This window comes from Cygnus olor, chromosome 2, assembly GCF_009769625.2.
Source record: "Cygnus olor isolate bCygOlo1 chromosome 2, bCygOlo1.pri.v2, whole genome shotgun sequence".
NCBI classification, from domain to species: domain Eukaryota; kingdom Metazoa; phylum Chordata; class Aves; order Anseriformes; family Anatidae; genus Cygnus; species Cygnus olor.
This window is the reverse complement of record NC_049170.1, coordinates 84753237-84770380: the sequence shown is the minus strand read 5'-3', so window position 1 is coordinate 84770380 and position 17144 is coordinate 84753237. Positions and strand designations below refer to the sequence as shown.

The following is a 17144-nucleotide window of genomic DNA, read 5'->3' as shown; positions in this document are numbered from 1 at the left end:
GATACAATGCAAATTTCCGTTTTCCCTTATTATTTTGATAAAACAACGTATGAACACTAAAAATACCTCATCAGTTTTCTCCCAAGAAATTCCTTAAGACAGAAGCAAAGAGAAATATGAAAACAAAAGTTGCACACTGGAGAATTATTAGAAGCCTCAAGGTCCTTCTTCATCATTAACATTGTCTACAGTAGCATATATTAGAAAAGAGCAGCTGTGTGGAAACTCCATCCATCTCTATCCCCCCTTCTCTTGCACTTGCTCCTTCACCACTGGTCTTCTATCCACCACCTTCAAAAACATCAGAACAACACATAACAGCACAACGTATTCAACGTGCCTTAGCAGGAGCATGCTGCAACAGTTTGAGCTCCTCGGGAAGCTCAGCACGGGCATGGCTTGCAAGGTTCAGTACAAGCTGAGCCGAGAGCAGGTAGATCCAGTACCATGCCTTAAGAAAATAAGCTTTTTTTCTAGAATAAGTCATGTGTTAGATTTCAAGTAGAAACAAAATACGGGTTCATATTAAAAGCAGAACAGCAGTTATGATCAATCATAGCTAGTAAATGAATTGAAAAGAACCAGTATCAGGTTTTTGCACTTATGCCCCTCTATTATATTAACTGGACAGAGACACCAACAGGCTGGTATTACAGATACTTTAAACAACATTTCCTCTGACTGAGCTCCAGCTGGAAAATAACAGCAACTGAGAAAACACTAACATTTAGCAAGATGATTGCTAATATTTCCTATTCCCTGGCTCCACTCTCCTCATTCAGCTCAAGGCTTTGGTTTCTAGGAAACATCTTGCAATTTCCACCTGTAGCTCTTCAGCAGATGTCACTTCTCAGATCAGGCAGGATTTCTCACCAAATATTGGCCAGAACTTAAGAAAACTGAAGCTCCAATCCTGCTGCTTCTAAATGGGGTGGACTTTATAAGTGTTGTGGTCTTAGCAAGTGCTGCTAGGTTCACATTTGTAAAGGCTCTTCCTCACACTCCCCTCCAGTTGGGTGAATATGAAAATGAATGCTGCCTCTCTTTGGCTCTTTGTATCAGCAGGAAATACTTCCTCAGGCATCTCTTCAACTTAATTCTTCATTTTTACCTTGAATGTCTTCTTCACATATATCTCACCGACAGTAATGCTCAACATAGTCCATTACCTGACGTCTTTGGACAAAGTTAATTGCACGCCTGACTCACAACAGCTTTTTTGTAGTCCTGCTTCAGCCCTAGTAAGTGGGATCTGCTCTGGATATTTTAATTTCCTGCCTTGTTAATTCCCATCAATAAATTTTGATCAGATGTTGATGATAATGACTAATAATATTGGGCTATTTGCTTTAAGATAATCTTTATTATTTTTGTTTGTTTGTTCGTTTTTACTACAAAATTTCTAAATACAGCATTTAACTTAAATGACATTAACTGGTACCTCTTCTAGATGAAATGTTTGATCCCGTCCTCTTACAAAACCTATGGGAACAGCTTTTTGAAAGCATTTGAAAACATTTGCAGGCATTTTTGGCCTTTCTTCACATTGTTCTAATTCAATTTGCACACTGAAGCACAAATGATGAGAAACCCCACTTTCCATGCACAAGCTGTGTCACTGGAGGAATTTACAAACTGAGCATAATCTGGTTTAAATATACAACCATGCCCAAGCAGACCAGCATCGGTGGGAGCCTCTGTGCTGGCAGACGAATGGCTGCAGCATCACCTCAGGGAACTGCGTGAGGGTTTATGTCCAATTAGCTGCACCCTTCTGTGGTAGCTCGCTGCTCACTGTCAGGCTGCAGAGAGATTAACTATTGTGAACTGCGGGCTTGACAGCACTTGTAAAAGAAATGAAATTAAATGGGAAATATGGTCCCTGCTCTGTATTAGCCTGACACCTTGCTTTGAGAACTCAAGGAATATAGCACTGCTCTTTGAGAGAAAGGGTGAGAGTATGGAGCTCGGATGAGAGAAAACAGTTTTCATCTGAGGTCCCTGCAGAGTGTCACTATAGCTGAGGGAGTGGACAGATTCATTTCTCCTCCACTAATCAGCAGATAAGCTAGATTCTGAACATAGGAAAAAATACACAAATTTTCAGAATCAAACTTTTTTTTTCCCCTAAATTGAAATAATTTTTGTATCCTTCTAGGTGGAATCAGGGTGCTTTAAATTTTTTTTTTCTCTTTGAAGTTTTTACTGCCTGCATCTTCATTAACACATTTCTTGTAATTAAATAATATATAATTAGTGAAAAAAAACCCTTTACTCTTGTGCATCTATTTCATAAAACTCAAAGCAAATACATTTGATGAATTTGTTCCTACAGATGAGCCGAATTTTCACCAAAAACTTTTTGTTCCTGTTTTGTTAGAATTCATTCTTTTAACTTTTCTGCTATTCAGAGCTACTACAGGCAAAAATCTTTCTGAGCACTGAGCTTTTATGATAAGTTCTGGCTGGGAACAATGAAAATGTTCCCTGTCAGCAGCAGGGTCTCAAGGAATATTGAAGCTCTTCCAAAACACAAGTGGTGCTCTAAGAAATCACAGCGAGTTGGCCAGACCAACGACCACACTAAGTGAGCAGGGAACAAAAGTTCATTGAACGAAGCCCTTAAACTTCACAAACTGGTAAGCAACAAGAGTAAAAAGTCAGTCCCACAGCACTGTTGTGCTGCAATTAAAGCCGTGTTTGAAGTGTGAGACTGGGGAGCAGCCAGAAGTGATGGTGTGGGGGAGCAGGGCCCTTTCTGTACACAGAAATAACCGGGAACAGGTAGCATCAGCACGCTCATCGCTGGGAACGGACGTCAGCCCTGATCTCAGAGGTGTCTGGAGGTGAGCGAACAGTTTAATCTCATTTCTTCCCGGTTTAGCCTCTTTGCAGAGGCAGCCAATCGGGGAGCTATTTATTGCTAATTCTGATTACAGATATCCATCTGCTAGACGCTGGGCTAAAACCTCCAGCCAGGCATCGGCAAGAAGCCGCTGGGCTTGGTACCAATGGAGACGTCTGGTTCGCACGAAGTTTTCTTGCGAGACTGTAAACACCCACTGCTCAGACACCTTCACACGCACCTTTGCTTTCCTTGCAATTCATACTCTTAATTTTAGAGACGTGTCTCATGCTCTGTCTCACCTCATGCCGAAAGCTTGTTTCTCTCCCTTCAGACAGGCAGGGACTTGGCCCCTGGACCCACTGAAGCCTCTCATATACCTCAGGCTCACTTCAAACTGCTGTGGAAGAAACCAAACGCCCTGTTTGGTTGCCTGGTGGGCTTTCTCCCACCTTCTCCCTGCCAGAGAGTCGTGCCGATAAGGCTTTTGAAAAGGGAGAAAAGTTACAGAAGAACCGTGGCAATGTGACAGCTCGGTGTATGCACGCACGATTGCTCCCAAAATAATCTCTCAGTGCCTTCCACCGAAGCTATGTGCCTGGCATCTGCGTGCACGTGTTCAGCTGTCGGTGCTGTACTTTCTCTGTTAACGAACTGCCCACATTAAAGTGAGCTCTCCCTCCCGACACAGAGCTCTGCAAATCGCCGTCCTCCCTCCATCGGCCGGCAGTCCCTCCGCCAGAGGCAGGCTCCGGGTGCCTCTCCCCCCGCCGCGACGAGCCCATCCCGGGGTCGGGGGCTCTCGGGGGCTGTCTCGGGGGGTTTCTCCGGCCCCAGGGGCTGGGGTCCCGCCGCTCCCTCTCCTCCGAGGCTCTCCCCGTCGTTTTGCTGCGCCTCCCCGGAGCAAATCGCTTTCCAGACGTGTCCCTGATGTCAGCGCGCTAAGCCCAAGCCCCAATCTGCTCCGAGAGATGCTGATCGGCTTACGGGCCGGGAGTTTGCTCGCCGCCCTTCCTAAACCCCAGACCTGCCTCCCAAACCCTTCTCCCCTCCCTCCCTGTCCCGGGGGGGTCCCCGCAGCGGTATGGCCCGGCCCGGGGGCGGCCGGCGGGCAGGGGGCGACGAGACCCCCCCCAGGCTCCGGGACGCCTAGACGGCTTGCCGGGGTGTCGGTGACAGGGGTGTCGGTGTCAGGGGTGTCGACATGGTGCTGCTATCGGGGGCCGGGGGGCAGCTGGCCGGGGAGCGGGTCTGCCCCGCTCCGGGCTCCGGCAAGGAGCTGCCCGAGGCGGAGAGCCGCCCCGAGCAGGGGGCGGAGGGGGCTGCCGGCCAGGGGCAGGGCGACGAGGAGGAGGAGGAGGAAGAAGAGGACTGCGAGGAGTACGAGGATTTCTCCGAGCTGCCCGACACCTGCAGCATCGCCTCGGACGACTCCTTCTACCCGCCGGGAGGGCTGGAGGACGGGGCGGAGGACGGCTGGTCCCTGGAGCAAGGGGACGGCGGCAGCCCCGAGGCGCTGAGCCTCTTCCGAGCCTGCTGCACCAACAACGCCGTGGTGCTCCGGGCGCTCATCCGACAGGGCCCCGAGGAGGAGGAGGTGCGGGAGACCGACCGCAACCGCCGGGTGAGCAGCCCGGCACGGCCCGGGGATGGGATTTGGGGGGTACGGGGAGGATCCGCTCGGGTTTTGGGTCCGCAGCCCCACGGGGTGAGGGTGACGTACGGGGGAGCTGAAATCCCGGACCGCCAGGGTGGGCAGCCCTCTGGGGGGCAAGGCTACCCCTCAGAGATATCTCCTTTAGGACCAAACCTTTCCCTTCGCCATCCCGTCCCTCCCCTTGTCACCTCGAGAATCTGGACTACTGCTCCACGTCTGCCTTCCCCTTTCTGTTTTGTTTTTATTTTTCTTTAGCTCTCTGAAAAGTTTAGGCTTGCTCTCGGCTCCCAGCACGCCAGGGGCAGAGTTTGGGGAATTCCTGCTCTACAGTCAGGCTTTGTGGAATTCACCTTGTATTCGCTTTGTTGCCGGTGGCCTATTTTTGGATCTTGTGTCATTGCAATCTTTGTGATTTGGTTTTTGGCTGTTAGTTAGCTAACTGCAGGGCTGGAAGGGTGTTTCAGTAAGTCAGAGGGTGAAAACTTTTCTGGGAATGTGCAGCTGAGACATTTAAGTAACACACAAAATTAGCAACAGCAACTCCAATCACTTTTTTTTTTTTCCTACAGTTTATATTGAAACTATTAAAACTAACTAATTTTTACTTGCAGTTTGCATAAGGAGTCTCAAAAAAAAAAAAAAAACCAACAACAAACAAGCAAAAAAACTATGACTACTCTGTGACAGGAACCCTTTGGAGGAAAGCCTGAATGATTTTAATTGGGCAAGCGACTTGCAGGTTTTGGCAATTTAAGAGGTCTTTGCATGGCAAATAAGACAATAATTTGGCTTGGGACCTGTTTAGAGATGGACTTTTCTTTGGTCTTAACTGTATTTACCTGTAGGATTTTTCCTACAAAGAATCTTTCATCCCCTCCCCAAATGATTATTTTAATACAACAATTTAATACAATACAACGATCTGATTCACAGTCTATTTCTACAAAAGTTACCAATGAAACAGGTTGTATTAACACATGCAAGGGGCAGCCAACTATGCCGTGGGGGCAGGAATGAGCTGTAGAGCACAGAAATGCTTTAAATCTACTTTTCTGCCAAAGGCAAGATATAGAGCAGGTATGCTCCTTGCTGGTGTTGTGTGAGATCCACGCCTATGTTGCAGCAGGTCTTGAAAGCCCTGCTCGGGTCCCTCCATCCCGTGCACGAGGCTCAGGCCTGTGTGTGTGGTGCTGGCCTGGGCCTGAGCCCCAGCCATGGCTGCTGACCTCCATCTGTGTGGGTTCAGCAAGGCCTGGGGCACACGTGGCAGGGGGGCAGGTTTGGCACAAAATGCCCACAGCTATCCCTTTGGGGACACTTTTGGTGGGAAAAAAAAATCAACAAAACCAACAAGTAAGAGATGTTTTGGAATACAGCGACTTCTGGAAGCCTCACTGGTGACATGGGGGATGTGAATTCAATCATCCCTCTGCCTGAGGGGATTTGAGCCCGCACAGAAGTGACCTTACAACAACAATGCAGAGCAGGGCAGTACGACTTTTACAGACCGATGAAAATGGGATGCTGGAAGCTGTTGTCCCCATGGCAGGACTCCTGGACCCTCTTTCAGGCCCTGCGTGGAATCAGTCTGTGAGCTGGCAGCCTGGATAAACCACAGTGCGTTCTCCATTGGGTTTAAATAAAATGTACAAGAAAACACTGATTCCTCTTCTGATTTTGTGCATCTACTGCCAGTACTTTCCCCAGCCACTGCTGCTCAGAAAATCAGGGCAAATTCGTATTATTTTGCTATAGAAAAGCCACATTTCTCAGGGAATTTTACCTGACAAAAGTGAAGTTTCTCTCAGCTCTTTCTGTTTCCTGTGTAATTTTTGCTTCTGTTAAATTTGCAAGTTATATAAAATCATCGCACATTAGACATAAACAAAACCTATTTGTACTGCCAAAAAGTAACTTAAGAAGCTTGTGTGGAATATGTAGCTCTTTTTTTTTTTTTTTTTTATTGCTCATATTTTTACTATTAGCTTGCAGAGTCTTCTTTTTGGCCAGGATGCTGTTTGTTTACAATGCTATCTTACATGCATTTATTGGAAAGCACCTTTAACTTTTTTTTTTTTTTTTACACTGGGAACAAATAAGATGAACTTTCATTTCTTCTGAAATTTTGTTTCTTTTCTGTGTGAGGCATGAGAAAGAAAAATTACTTATTTCAGGAGAATTGGGGTGGTGAAGGGAGTGGCTGTCCAATTGAGTAAAGTGACTATCTTCACGTCTCTGATCTGATAACTTCTGTAATGTTTGTACTGTGCAGTTGCATTTTCACGTTTATTTTTTCAAAATAAAATAAAAAAAAGTGTAATAAGTAACTGTGGTAAGAAAAGGCCATATTTTGATTCCCAAAGTAATTAAAACTAAATCTCAAAATATAACATGAGGAAGAAACTTCCTAATGGTTAAAATCTTAAAATGAATTTGGAAGCAAACATCTGGAATTTTGGCATTGTTTTATTTTTAATTTTTGACCCCAGCCTGGAAGTGATTCCACGTGTAAATTTAAGATTTGGAAGCAATTATTTCCAAAAATGCTAAGATCCAGAGGTAACCTTACTTCTTACATATTTTTTTCTTGATCCTTTTATTGAAATACACCAACTTACTTTTCTGAGACTATTTTCCAAGCCTAAACAGTGACTTTTTGCAGGGTTTCTGCAGGAGCTGACTTTTCCCATGCTGGGTTTATGAGCTGCAGAATCTCCCGCACAGGAACCACCTGTCAGGCACAGGCTTTCATTAAATTCACCTTCCTGCAGTAAAACAGACTTCGCTACACCCAATTTATTAGTCACCACATGCAGCCTGAAGACTCTCTCATTTTCATTGCCATGAAGAGAACAGCAGTTTATACCATTGTCTGTGTATGTTCCCAAAATGCTTCATCCCTGCATCCTCTGCCTGAGTGGGGAGTCCTGAAAGGCCTCCTTGATGTTGCCTCTTTCCTCTCCTTGGCATGTGTCTAATACCAAAATATTTGGAAAACAATTATGACAACATATCATATACTAATTGCAGATCAGGCAGAATTGCCTCTCATTCCTTAATGTGTTTACCTGCTTCACATTGACAGTATTTACTGTGTTTACCTGCCTCACACTGGCAGCATTGAGGGCTCTGCAAATATATATGAGAAGATAAAATCTTGGCTCCAGTGAAATCTCTTGACCTGATTGGGACCAAAATGCCATCCAGATAATGACAGGCTGGTGACAGACTTTTCACCAGGTGGTGTAAGGACTGCTTTTTTTTTTTTTCTTCCTTACTGGCCACATTTTCAGAATTTCAGGTATTTGCATTTTGTAAGTTTAACATAATATTAAATCCTGTCTGGAGACAAGGATTATGTATACTCAGAAAAAAAGAGTTTCAAAATTTGGTATTACCTAACCACAAAATGAGAGCCATGACAACAGAGAAGTCAATGAAGGAAGGGAGGAAAAGAAGGCAAAGAACATCCCCACGCCAGATTTAAAATAATCATTGTTGCTTATCCTCAGAAAGGTTTTGTCAGCTACCGAAGCTGTATAATCTGTTTTATTACATATGCTGAAGGTCCATATTTTAGAGTTAATACATGTGTACAAATGTTCTGTTGTAGTCTTCTTCAGCTTTTCATTTTTATGTCAGTATTCAGGCAGTCTTTCACACAGCTCCACATATAACCAGGAACCACTGCTTGAAAAACAATTGGAATTAAACACTTTAGTGTTGTAAGTACACCATTATACAGTGGAGATTGCATATTTGTGATCTTAGTTGTTCCCTCGTAAAAGGTGTGAAACAAAACAATATAGGTGGCTCAGCTTGTGAGCTCTTACTCCTCCTTTCAGAAAATATTCTTAAATCCATCTATGAGCACAGTTAATTTTTCACATAAATGCCTCATACAGGATGCTGTTAGTCTGTACTGCTCTGTAGCAGGCTGTGCTTTGAGGCATCATAGTTCTGTAGCTCTGTCATCAAACAGGCCTGAATCTGTTTGTTTGGTCTTCTCTCCTTTTTCTTTTGAAGGAAGAAAACAGAGTTTCCAAGGTTGTTGTTGTTCTTTACAATCTAAGTTTCTTTTGATTTCCCCTCTCATTAGCGGCTGATGTTAAGTAGAAAAAACAAAAGAATAAATACCTGGGGAGGGACAACAATGCTTCAGAAGCCTGGAAGTCACTGTACTCAATAAGCAAAACAAGGTAGTGATGTACTGTCTAGACACCTACCTGAAAAGCTTGTGAGATTGTGGGGTTGTGCCAACCATGGCAATAAGTCCAGTGAAGCAGGAGCAGGAGAGGTTTCCTGTGGGGGGGGGTCCGCACCATGATGCAGTGCATGAATTAGGAAGAAGGTTTCTGCATGAATTAGGAAGGTTTCTGCTCATTCCTTCTCTACTCAGCAGAGAGCCGTGGATTTCTCCAGGTGGTGTTTCAGGGGTCTATGTTATGCTCGTGCTCTGATTGCTGTCCCCTCAAGCCCCTGCTGAAGAGCTTCTCTCTGCTGACTTTTGAGAGAGTTTACGGAGATTGCCCTCCTTGTTTGGGCACTGTGAACACCTCCTGAAGAAGGTAGGATGTGTAGGAGGGAATCAGAGACTGACCCCCTGAATCGAGTGGAGGTGTTTCACAGAATGCAACCTAGATTTGTTTGCATGTTTCTGGCTCTAAAAGGATGTTTCAGAATGGCATTGCTCACCTAGTCTCCTTGGTGGACTTATAATGGCATTCAAGGCATCAAACATTTATTTTTTTCCCTGCCTTGCACTGCAGACTGTTGCTCAGCAAGGCAAAATAGCCCCCGGATTTGTGCCGCCACAGCTAGACTGCCTCAGGTTTCCAAGCTAGTTTAGGTACTATTACCCTTCACAGAGATATGCACGGTGAGTACTCCATGGGGATGACACCTGAATTTATATTTGCCAAAGGGTTGTGCTTCTAAAATTGTGACTGGCTGAGGGGGACACAGAGCTAGGGGCTCCCAGTTCCTGCGCAAGAGAGTACTGGGCTTGATAAGACTCTTCCAGAAAATCATGTATCACAAAAAGTATCAGAGCTTGTGTAACATGTAACGTGGTTGTTTGTTGGTGTTTGTTCTGTCTGCATGATGTTAACTTGCAGAAATGAAAAATTAGGACTGCTGTATTTTGTGGTGGGAGATAAAGGTCTCTGTCACATACTACTTTCAGCTGTTGTGGCACATAGTGTCTAAGTCATCCCATGTCAGAAAAAAAAAAGAAAAGAAAAAAAAAAGAATGTCATCTGCTACACTTGTGGGAAATTTTTCATATTTCCATAGTCAGTTTCAGTTCCCTCATGTTCTCTCATGAAAGGTATTCTCGTGGGAGGGATTGCATTGAAACGTAACATCATGACATTAAACCATAAAAGGGAATTTTTTAGGGTGGAATTAGTTTTAAAAAGACCCTAAAGGCAAAAGTAGTGTAATTTAAATCCTTAAAAATAGTACAGAAATACCCAAACACACCAAAAAAAAAGTCCCTGGGGATATCTATATATTTAAAAAGGAAGTGAGTGAGCAAAACAAAGCAAGGAATAGTAGATGGCAAAATACAGAAACAGCTCAGAATGAATTGTGAACCCTTCAAATATTGTATTTGCAGCTCAAGCAAAGCCATCAAAAAGGAGTGGATAGACCATGGAAAATATGAAGTCATAGGCTAAGAGGGAATTCGGTGAAATAATCAGAGCATGGACCAGCCTGTCACAAATAGGCACTTGGAGGCATCGTCGGGATAGTGTAGGCAGGTTAGATGACTGCCTGCCCTTGTCTGCATTCATCCGAAATGTTAGGTGACTAATGCCTTTCTAAATCTGGCACAGAAACATATCCTTTAAAATAATGTAGAAGGGATATGTACATGGAACGTTATTACTATGGAGTCAAGAGAACAGTTAATAAGGATTATGAGGGTGCTTAGAAATAAATGGAAACTCTTTATCAGACCACTGTAAATGTATAATGAGACCCGCTGCATCCTCCACTCATTAAGCAGGTAGTAAGACATGATTCGTACTTAGTGTCAAAAGCAGCATTAGCTAACAGAAGCAACTTAGTGGAATTGATAGATTCAGATTTGAAGATGTCGTCAACATGAGAAACTTGTACAAGTTTAAACTGGTTTCAAGTGATGCAGCTCTTAAAGAAACCAGATGATGAGCAGTTTCCTTGAAGAATTTTGACAAGTTGTTTCTTGTAAAGTGTATTGAACAGGAGAGAGGTTTGCAGCCGGGCAGTAGCCCAGAAGTAAAGGTCATAAAAGTCCTTTGTTCTAATATAAGTGGTATTTCACATCAGTATCTTAGGTATTTGGACTTGCAGAGCTCCTCAGTGACGATCCTGGTTACCCAGCTGAGCACAAGTTGACTCCAGATGTAATAAAATATAGCTGCATTAAGAGTCTAATGGTATTCTAACGAGACTGGTTTCTGGGAGATTTGTCATTAATAATTATGACAGAGTTATAATAATGTTTTCAGTAGAACACGTCTGTAACACAGATAAGAAATGTAACCTTAGTATGCCTTAAAGCATTTTTCCAGTAGAATCTTTCAGGTTTATTTTACAATGCACAACGTGACATTGCTGATTTCCTCATCCATTAGGAAATGCAAGTTCATATTCTTGACAGGGGACTATGGAGGAATTATTCTAGAAAGAATACTGACACTAATTTTTTCACTTACATGCTCCTAAGTTCCTTTCCCTGAAATTTTGTTGAGGTATAAAGTGCTCTCCAAATTTCAGGATTTAGAGAAATTTCAAGTTCTTGTAGTTTGGTATTTTAAAAGTGTTATTCGGAAATAATGCACAGACATTGTAGATATCTAGGCAACTTCAGACAAAAGTTCCTTTTGATGCTGAAACTGCAAAAGAGAGTAGGTCTAAAAGAACAGGAGGAAAGAAAGAAGCACTGGGAAAAAGGAGCTCAGAAAAATCCATTAAGAACTTTAGAAAATTCAGTTTTAAATCCTATAATAAAGCAGATGGAAAAAGATAGTGATATTACTCTCCTCCTTGCTTATGGTGGTGCTAGAGTTTCCCATGCAGAAGACTTAGGTTTTTAAATGAAGCCTGATACAGGACAAGAAATCCATAGAAGCATCCTGGGACATGAAAAAGGTTATTTTTCCTTTTGGTTCTCTAAGCTAATGGTCATATATCTTCTTGTAGCAGGAAATGAACAATTTTTGATAATTTCTTCCTGGTTTGTCTCTTTGGTTCTGTTTCGTCTCCTTTCAATTTAAGTATTGCAGTTCTGTTTTTTTTGGCTCCATAGAAAGTCTTGAACAGATCGTTAGTAGTGTCACGAAGATGCCTTAAAAAGTACCTGACTTTGGACTGAGAAACCTCAGAGGCAGGATCAAATTTGCTTAATGCTTCCAGCATAAAATCACATCTGTGACAAAGTTTGTGCATCCTGAAACCTGTCAGAGGTGTTCAGTACTTAGAGAGAGCAAAAAGGCAGGAAGTTTTTCGAGGGATGGCTGTCAAGTTTCAGTAATGATTCACCTCTAGGCATAAAACAACCACAAAACTTGAATCTCAAGAACTATTCTGAGTATTAAGAAGTTTAAGAGGAGTGTTTTAAAGAACCTGCATGTGGGATACAGACAGCATAGCTGCTGCAAATTCAGCATCAAAAGTTCAGAAGTAGAAGGCATTTTCCACTAGTACAGAACTATACAAAGGTTCACATTCCCCAAAGCATTTGTATTTTTATTAATAGATTCATTTTTTTTTCAAAGAGGGTAAGACCAAAATGAAATGATGCTGGAGCTCTGTACTGTTTTATAGTGGCATTAAAACATTCATTTTTGAGCCATTCATTCAGTTTCAGTGAGCACTGACATATCTAAAGAATGTGCGACTGTATGGAGAATCCACTTGTTTTGATTCCAGCAACTCTACTGATACCTGGCATACTAAAATACATACTAGTGGAAGTGATTAATCTCTGAGCTATGTTATTCTTCTACCTTCCTCTGCCCTCCTCAATGACTAAGATATCTAATGTAGATTATAAAAGCTTCTAGTTTTCAGTAACACTTCTCTATGAGTCTAAGATAGAACAAATGCTTGACCATAGGGGTATTTCAGATCTTTGGACAAGGAGTGCTCCTTGAATTAGGATACTGTTCCGTGTAGAAGTCACTTTTCAGACCTCATGCCTGACCTGAAACAAAGTGCATGGCAATACCATCTTTCAGGAAGAAAGTGGAAGTTGAACGAGATGGCACTGTTAAGTAAGAAGCATCCACTTGTTCTGAAAGGCTGGGTCCTGTTGGGTTTCAGTAGGTTGTAGAAGCTACCATGCTTCAAGTATGCTAGGAACGGATGTGGGTTCAGAAGTCCAAAAATTCCAGAGTTCTTCAACTTTAAGCTAAGTACCAGCTGTTATATGTCTGGTGTCTTGTACGTTAAGGTTTTTGGTCTCAAGGCATGAAATCTGAAGAGGAAGAATAAATGTTCCCATCTCAGGCGTTGGATTCAGAGCTTCCTGCTAAAAGAAGCACAACAGGAGCGATGGGTTTGGGTAAAGGCTGAGGGTAACAGCAGTTCCTCGTTCCACATCGTTCAGAGTCATCGAGAGCTTAACTTTGAGTTGCCTTCGTGTCCGTCACTCCCAGTAGTGCTGGAAGTAGTGATTTAGGTTTTGGCTTCTGAAGGACCCCTGTCACCACTGCCATGTTGAAGGGAAGAGCTGGGCATCCCTCCCAGCAGGAGGCTCTTACTGCTTTTCCTTCTGCTAGTACACTTCTCAGAGATGTGAGATGTGTTTGTTTTCCACTCAGTCTGGCTTATCTCTGGGTTTCAGGGGCCATTTCAAAATGGTTTTGAAATATGTATGTGCCTCTTTTGCAAGTGGCACAGGAATTGCTTTTTTTCCCATACTAATTTTACTCACGTGATCTTGTGTATGTGCTTGGGAATAATATAAACTGTGAAAATAAATACAGCTAAATGTCGAACAAGAAATACAATCAAAATACCTATTTGGATCTATCCAGACATTTCAGCAGGTACTATTACATTCAAAATCTGTCCTACTGTTCAAGAAGTCATATACTGGAAGATAAAAAAAACAAAGCCCTGTTACACATAGTGGTAACAACCACTGTGCAACAGAGACCCGCAAAAATCAGGTAATTTATCACAGTACAGTTCTATGTGAGTAGTACTTCATTTTCACAGAGACTCAGTAGTAACTCTTGCATTACTTTACAGGTGTTGGTTGCTTAGTGCCAGATGAGCTTAATGCATATCAGGTTTATTTTAAATTACATTTCATTAAAACACAATTTTCTTCCTCTACAGAAAAGTGATACGTGATCATTAACTAAAAATCAGTGCTAATTTTGCAATAAAGATTGATTTAGATAGAGTTGGCAGCTTTTTAATGTAGAGGGACACACTCGATAAGCACAGGCTGTGTGATCACGGCCAAAGGAGATGGTCTCTGGCACTGGAGGACTTGTCCATCCCAGCTCACATCCACCCTGCCCAGGGTCAGCCCTTCTGGAACTGGCCAACAGTGTCCACACATCTAGCACCTGGACTAGACCCAAGTGGTTCTCCTAGTTTGTCATTTATTTCAGGCTTTTCAACAAATGGCTAACTATTTTTCTGTGCACTCTTCCTGTTGTTGTACTGTGGATTCAGATATAGCTGCACAAACGACACTTACTAAAAACTGCTGGTAGTTTTTAAAATATAAATTGAAATCTCTGGAGTATGGGCAAGCCATGAGGAACTCCTACTGGCTTTACTGGAGACAGGAGTTCTCCTTTAATGCTTTCATAAATAAGGCTGCTCTCAGAAGGTTATGTTATTAAATTATTTAAAATGCTATGCCACATAGATATGGATTTATCCATCTCTAAGGGTTCCGTCATTAAAAACAAACCCAAAACCCCTCCAACCTGGGCTAAATATAATTTTGTTTCATGCCCAGAATATTACAATAAGAAATAATTGAGTACCATATGAAGGGGATGGTTGTCACAGAGTCTGTAGTTGCACATCTGGCAGCAAATTAGCAATTCAAATCACAGCCACTATGGGAAAAACCCACAAAGTGGAAATAGTTCCCATTTTTCAATTCTATTATTTTCTATTATGTCTGTTAAATTCCACAGGGAGTAATTTGAAAGCAAGCTGATTCAAAATGGGAATGACTCACGGTCAGGCTTTTGTTGCTTCACACATTTCGGATGTATAATGTTTCGAGCCCGACCCCGTAATACTTGGGCGGCTGATCTGGTGATATGTTAAAACCCTCTCACATATGTGCTGGATTTTTGCTTTTGTTTTTATTTCTTTGTCTTTTGCCTCTCTGTACATGAGGCCCTGTCTTTGAAACAGCCGTTAAGTAGGCAAGCACTGATGCTGAGACCTGCCAGCCACCACCATAGCCCAAAATTAGGCCCTGGAGGGAAGTTTGGTCTGTATTGCTACTAGAGGGACAGGCTGGCACATGAGCTGTTGTTTTTAGTTTTATGAAGAGGAAAAGTGGCAAGTAATGGAATATATTCATTATGCTTGAAAAAAATAAAAGGAGGTCTTTGGCATTTTTCTAGAAAACCTAGTAGGTATCTTGCTATTTGTAGCTCCTACGTAAAAAGTCTTGGCACACCATTTGCTTGGGAAACAGGGGAAGACTAGCCGTGTTCTCGTAAAAGTGCCTTTAGGCATGGATGAAAGCAAAACAAAGCAAAACCAGCCCCAGCCCATGTCAAGCTGCTGTCCTCTGGCCGCTGACTTAGGGGAGGGCTGAATCTTCCTGGCCATCTGCCTCTCCTGTATGGGAAGGATGCTGCTGCAGGTTTCGCTTTGCTTTGTTTTGCTGCTTCTGGCACTGGTGGTGTTTTCTCCTGCTGCCGCATGGGCTGTGGGCATTTCCCAGCCAGCGAAATCCTTCCTCGTGAGAGTGCAACAGGGCTAGCCATGTGCAAAGGTATTCCTGAGCATAATTGCTTGTGGCGTAGGACCCTTAATTGAGAACTAGGTACTTCATAATCTTGTTAGCATCTTACCTGAGTTAAAATAGCCTGTGCAGCTGGCTGAATTCAGGTGTCTCAGTACATTTACAACACTCGTCTCCACACAAGTTCCCATGAAGTGCACTGGATCCATGACAAAAGTGTGGAAAACTCCCTGTGAAAGAGAGGTAATTTGATGTGACAGACAAGAGCTGCCTCACCAGTCATACCTGCTACAAGAAATGTAGTTGCCTGGAGACTTTGAAAAAGTTGCTTTTGAATTTTAAAAATACAAGCAGATACCGCAGGCCTTTACTGCCATACATTACCTCCCAATCATCCTGTTAGTGATACAATGTGAATCAAATCAAAATATTTAATGCTAAACAGAGACACTTTAGAAGCAGTAAGGCATATGAGGTTTCCAGGAATAAAAAGGAGGAAAACAATGAATGAGGGAGGCATGGTGAATGAACGTCAGACTTTCTGTTAAAACTTATCACCCAAATTGTTCTTCTCTAAGATGCAGGATTGTGAAATGTCTTTCACTCGCTATTGCCATTTTATCTTCTGCAAGCACTTTTAGATTGACCCAGTTTATGCTTATGGCAGGCAGTGCAGCTGATTTACAAGCAGAGCTCCCTGTGCATGAAGCCTCCCAGCAGGACTGCCTACAGGTGGGTGCCCGAGGAGCAGCGCTGTTTTCGTGTGCGGCTGTGAGATTGTTGCAGTACATTTCATGGACTGCGTGCGTACAGCGAACAGATCTCCCTCCAAGGATTTGAATTCAAATAAGAAAGAAAAAATTGCCTGGAGGTTTCTAGCAAGGTGATGCTGCTCCTCTACTTCTCATATCTCAGGTTTAGCACTTTGGTTTTTTTGTCCATAAAACTCCCAAATGACCTAACCTTAGATGAGGTCTGAAACAAGAAACTGCAACATTTAGTTAGCAACTGTAAATCATCTAAGTAAATTAGCTTTTACTCATCAAAGAAAGAAAAGAAAAAAAAATGTAGCTTCTGAAATTGTGACAAAGATGCTTTGCCTGATGAGCTGCAGGTGGAAGCTTGACCATATGGCCATACTTGTTCTATTTTTTTTTTTTTGTTTCTATTTCATTTCTGTAAAAAATAGCCTTTCTCATCTGTGAAAGTGAAGGAAGATCTGAACGAGCTTTCCTTTTGTTTTTACTACAGTGCAGCTTTGCTGCACAGAACTAAGTCACCTTTATTCCTGTTGAATTAAAAATAAAAGCCAGTAGAAACTGAGCTTCACAGCCTATCTCCATATCAAAGCGTTTATAAAGAGTGATGAAAATTTTAGTAGACTTGATAGGGGAACTAGAAATGACTTTGATATTTAATTATAAATTCTCTGAAAAGATTTTAAATCTCTGTAAGTTTACTGGTGTTTTTGTTCTTAAGCGAATGTTTAGGCCAGAGACTTCAGACGCAGAAAGCCACATGCTGATGAAGTTTCTCATGCCACAAACAATTTACTATGAACCAATGAAGATATACGGAAGGTAAAATGCTATTAAATCAGTAATTTTCAAATCTGGCTGTGAAAACTATTTTACTTGTTCATGAACTTAAAAAAGAGAAGGAAATTGTAAGTTGTCAATTTTCTGACAGAGGCAAGA

General features: G+C 42.5%; 1 protein-coding gene across 1 annotated transcript in view; it reads left to right on the top strand.

Annotated features, from left to right (window-relative positions):
* Nucleotides 1-2565: 2565 nt before the first annotated feature.
* ANKRD33B (ankyrin repeat domain 33B) overlaps nucleotides 2566-17144 on the top strand; it is a 43924-nt gene continuing 29345 nt past the window's right edge. The window contains exon 1 of the mRNA XM_040548203.1: nucleotides 2566-4469. Within this exon, the coding sequence (XP_040404137.1) occupies nucleotides 4050-4469 (420 nt within the window). The 5' untranslated portion in view covers nucleotides 2566-4049. The remainder of the gene's footprint in view (nucleotides 4470-17144) is intronic.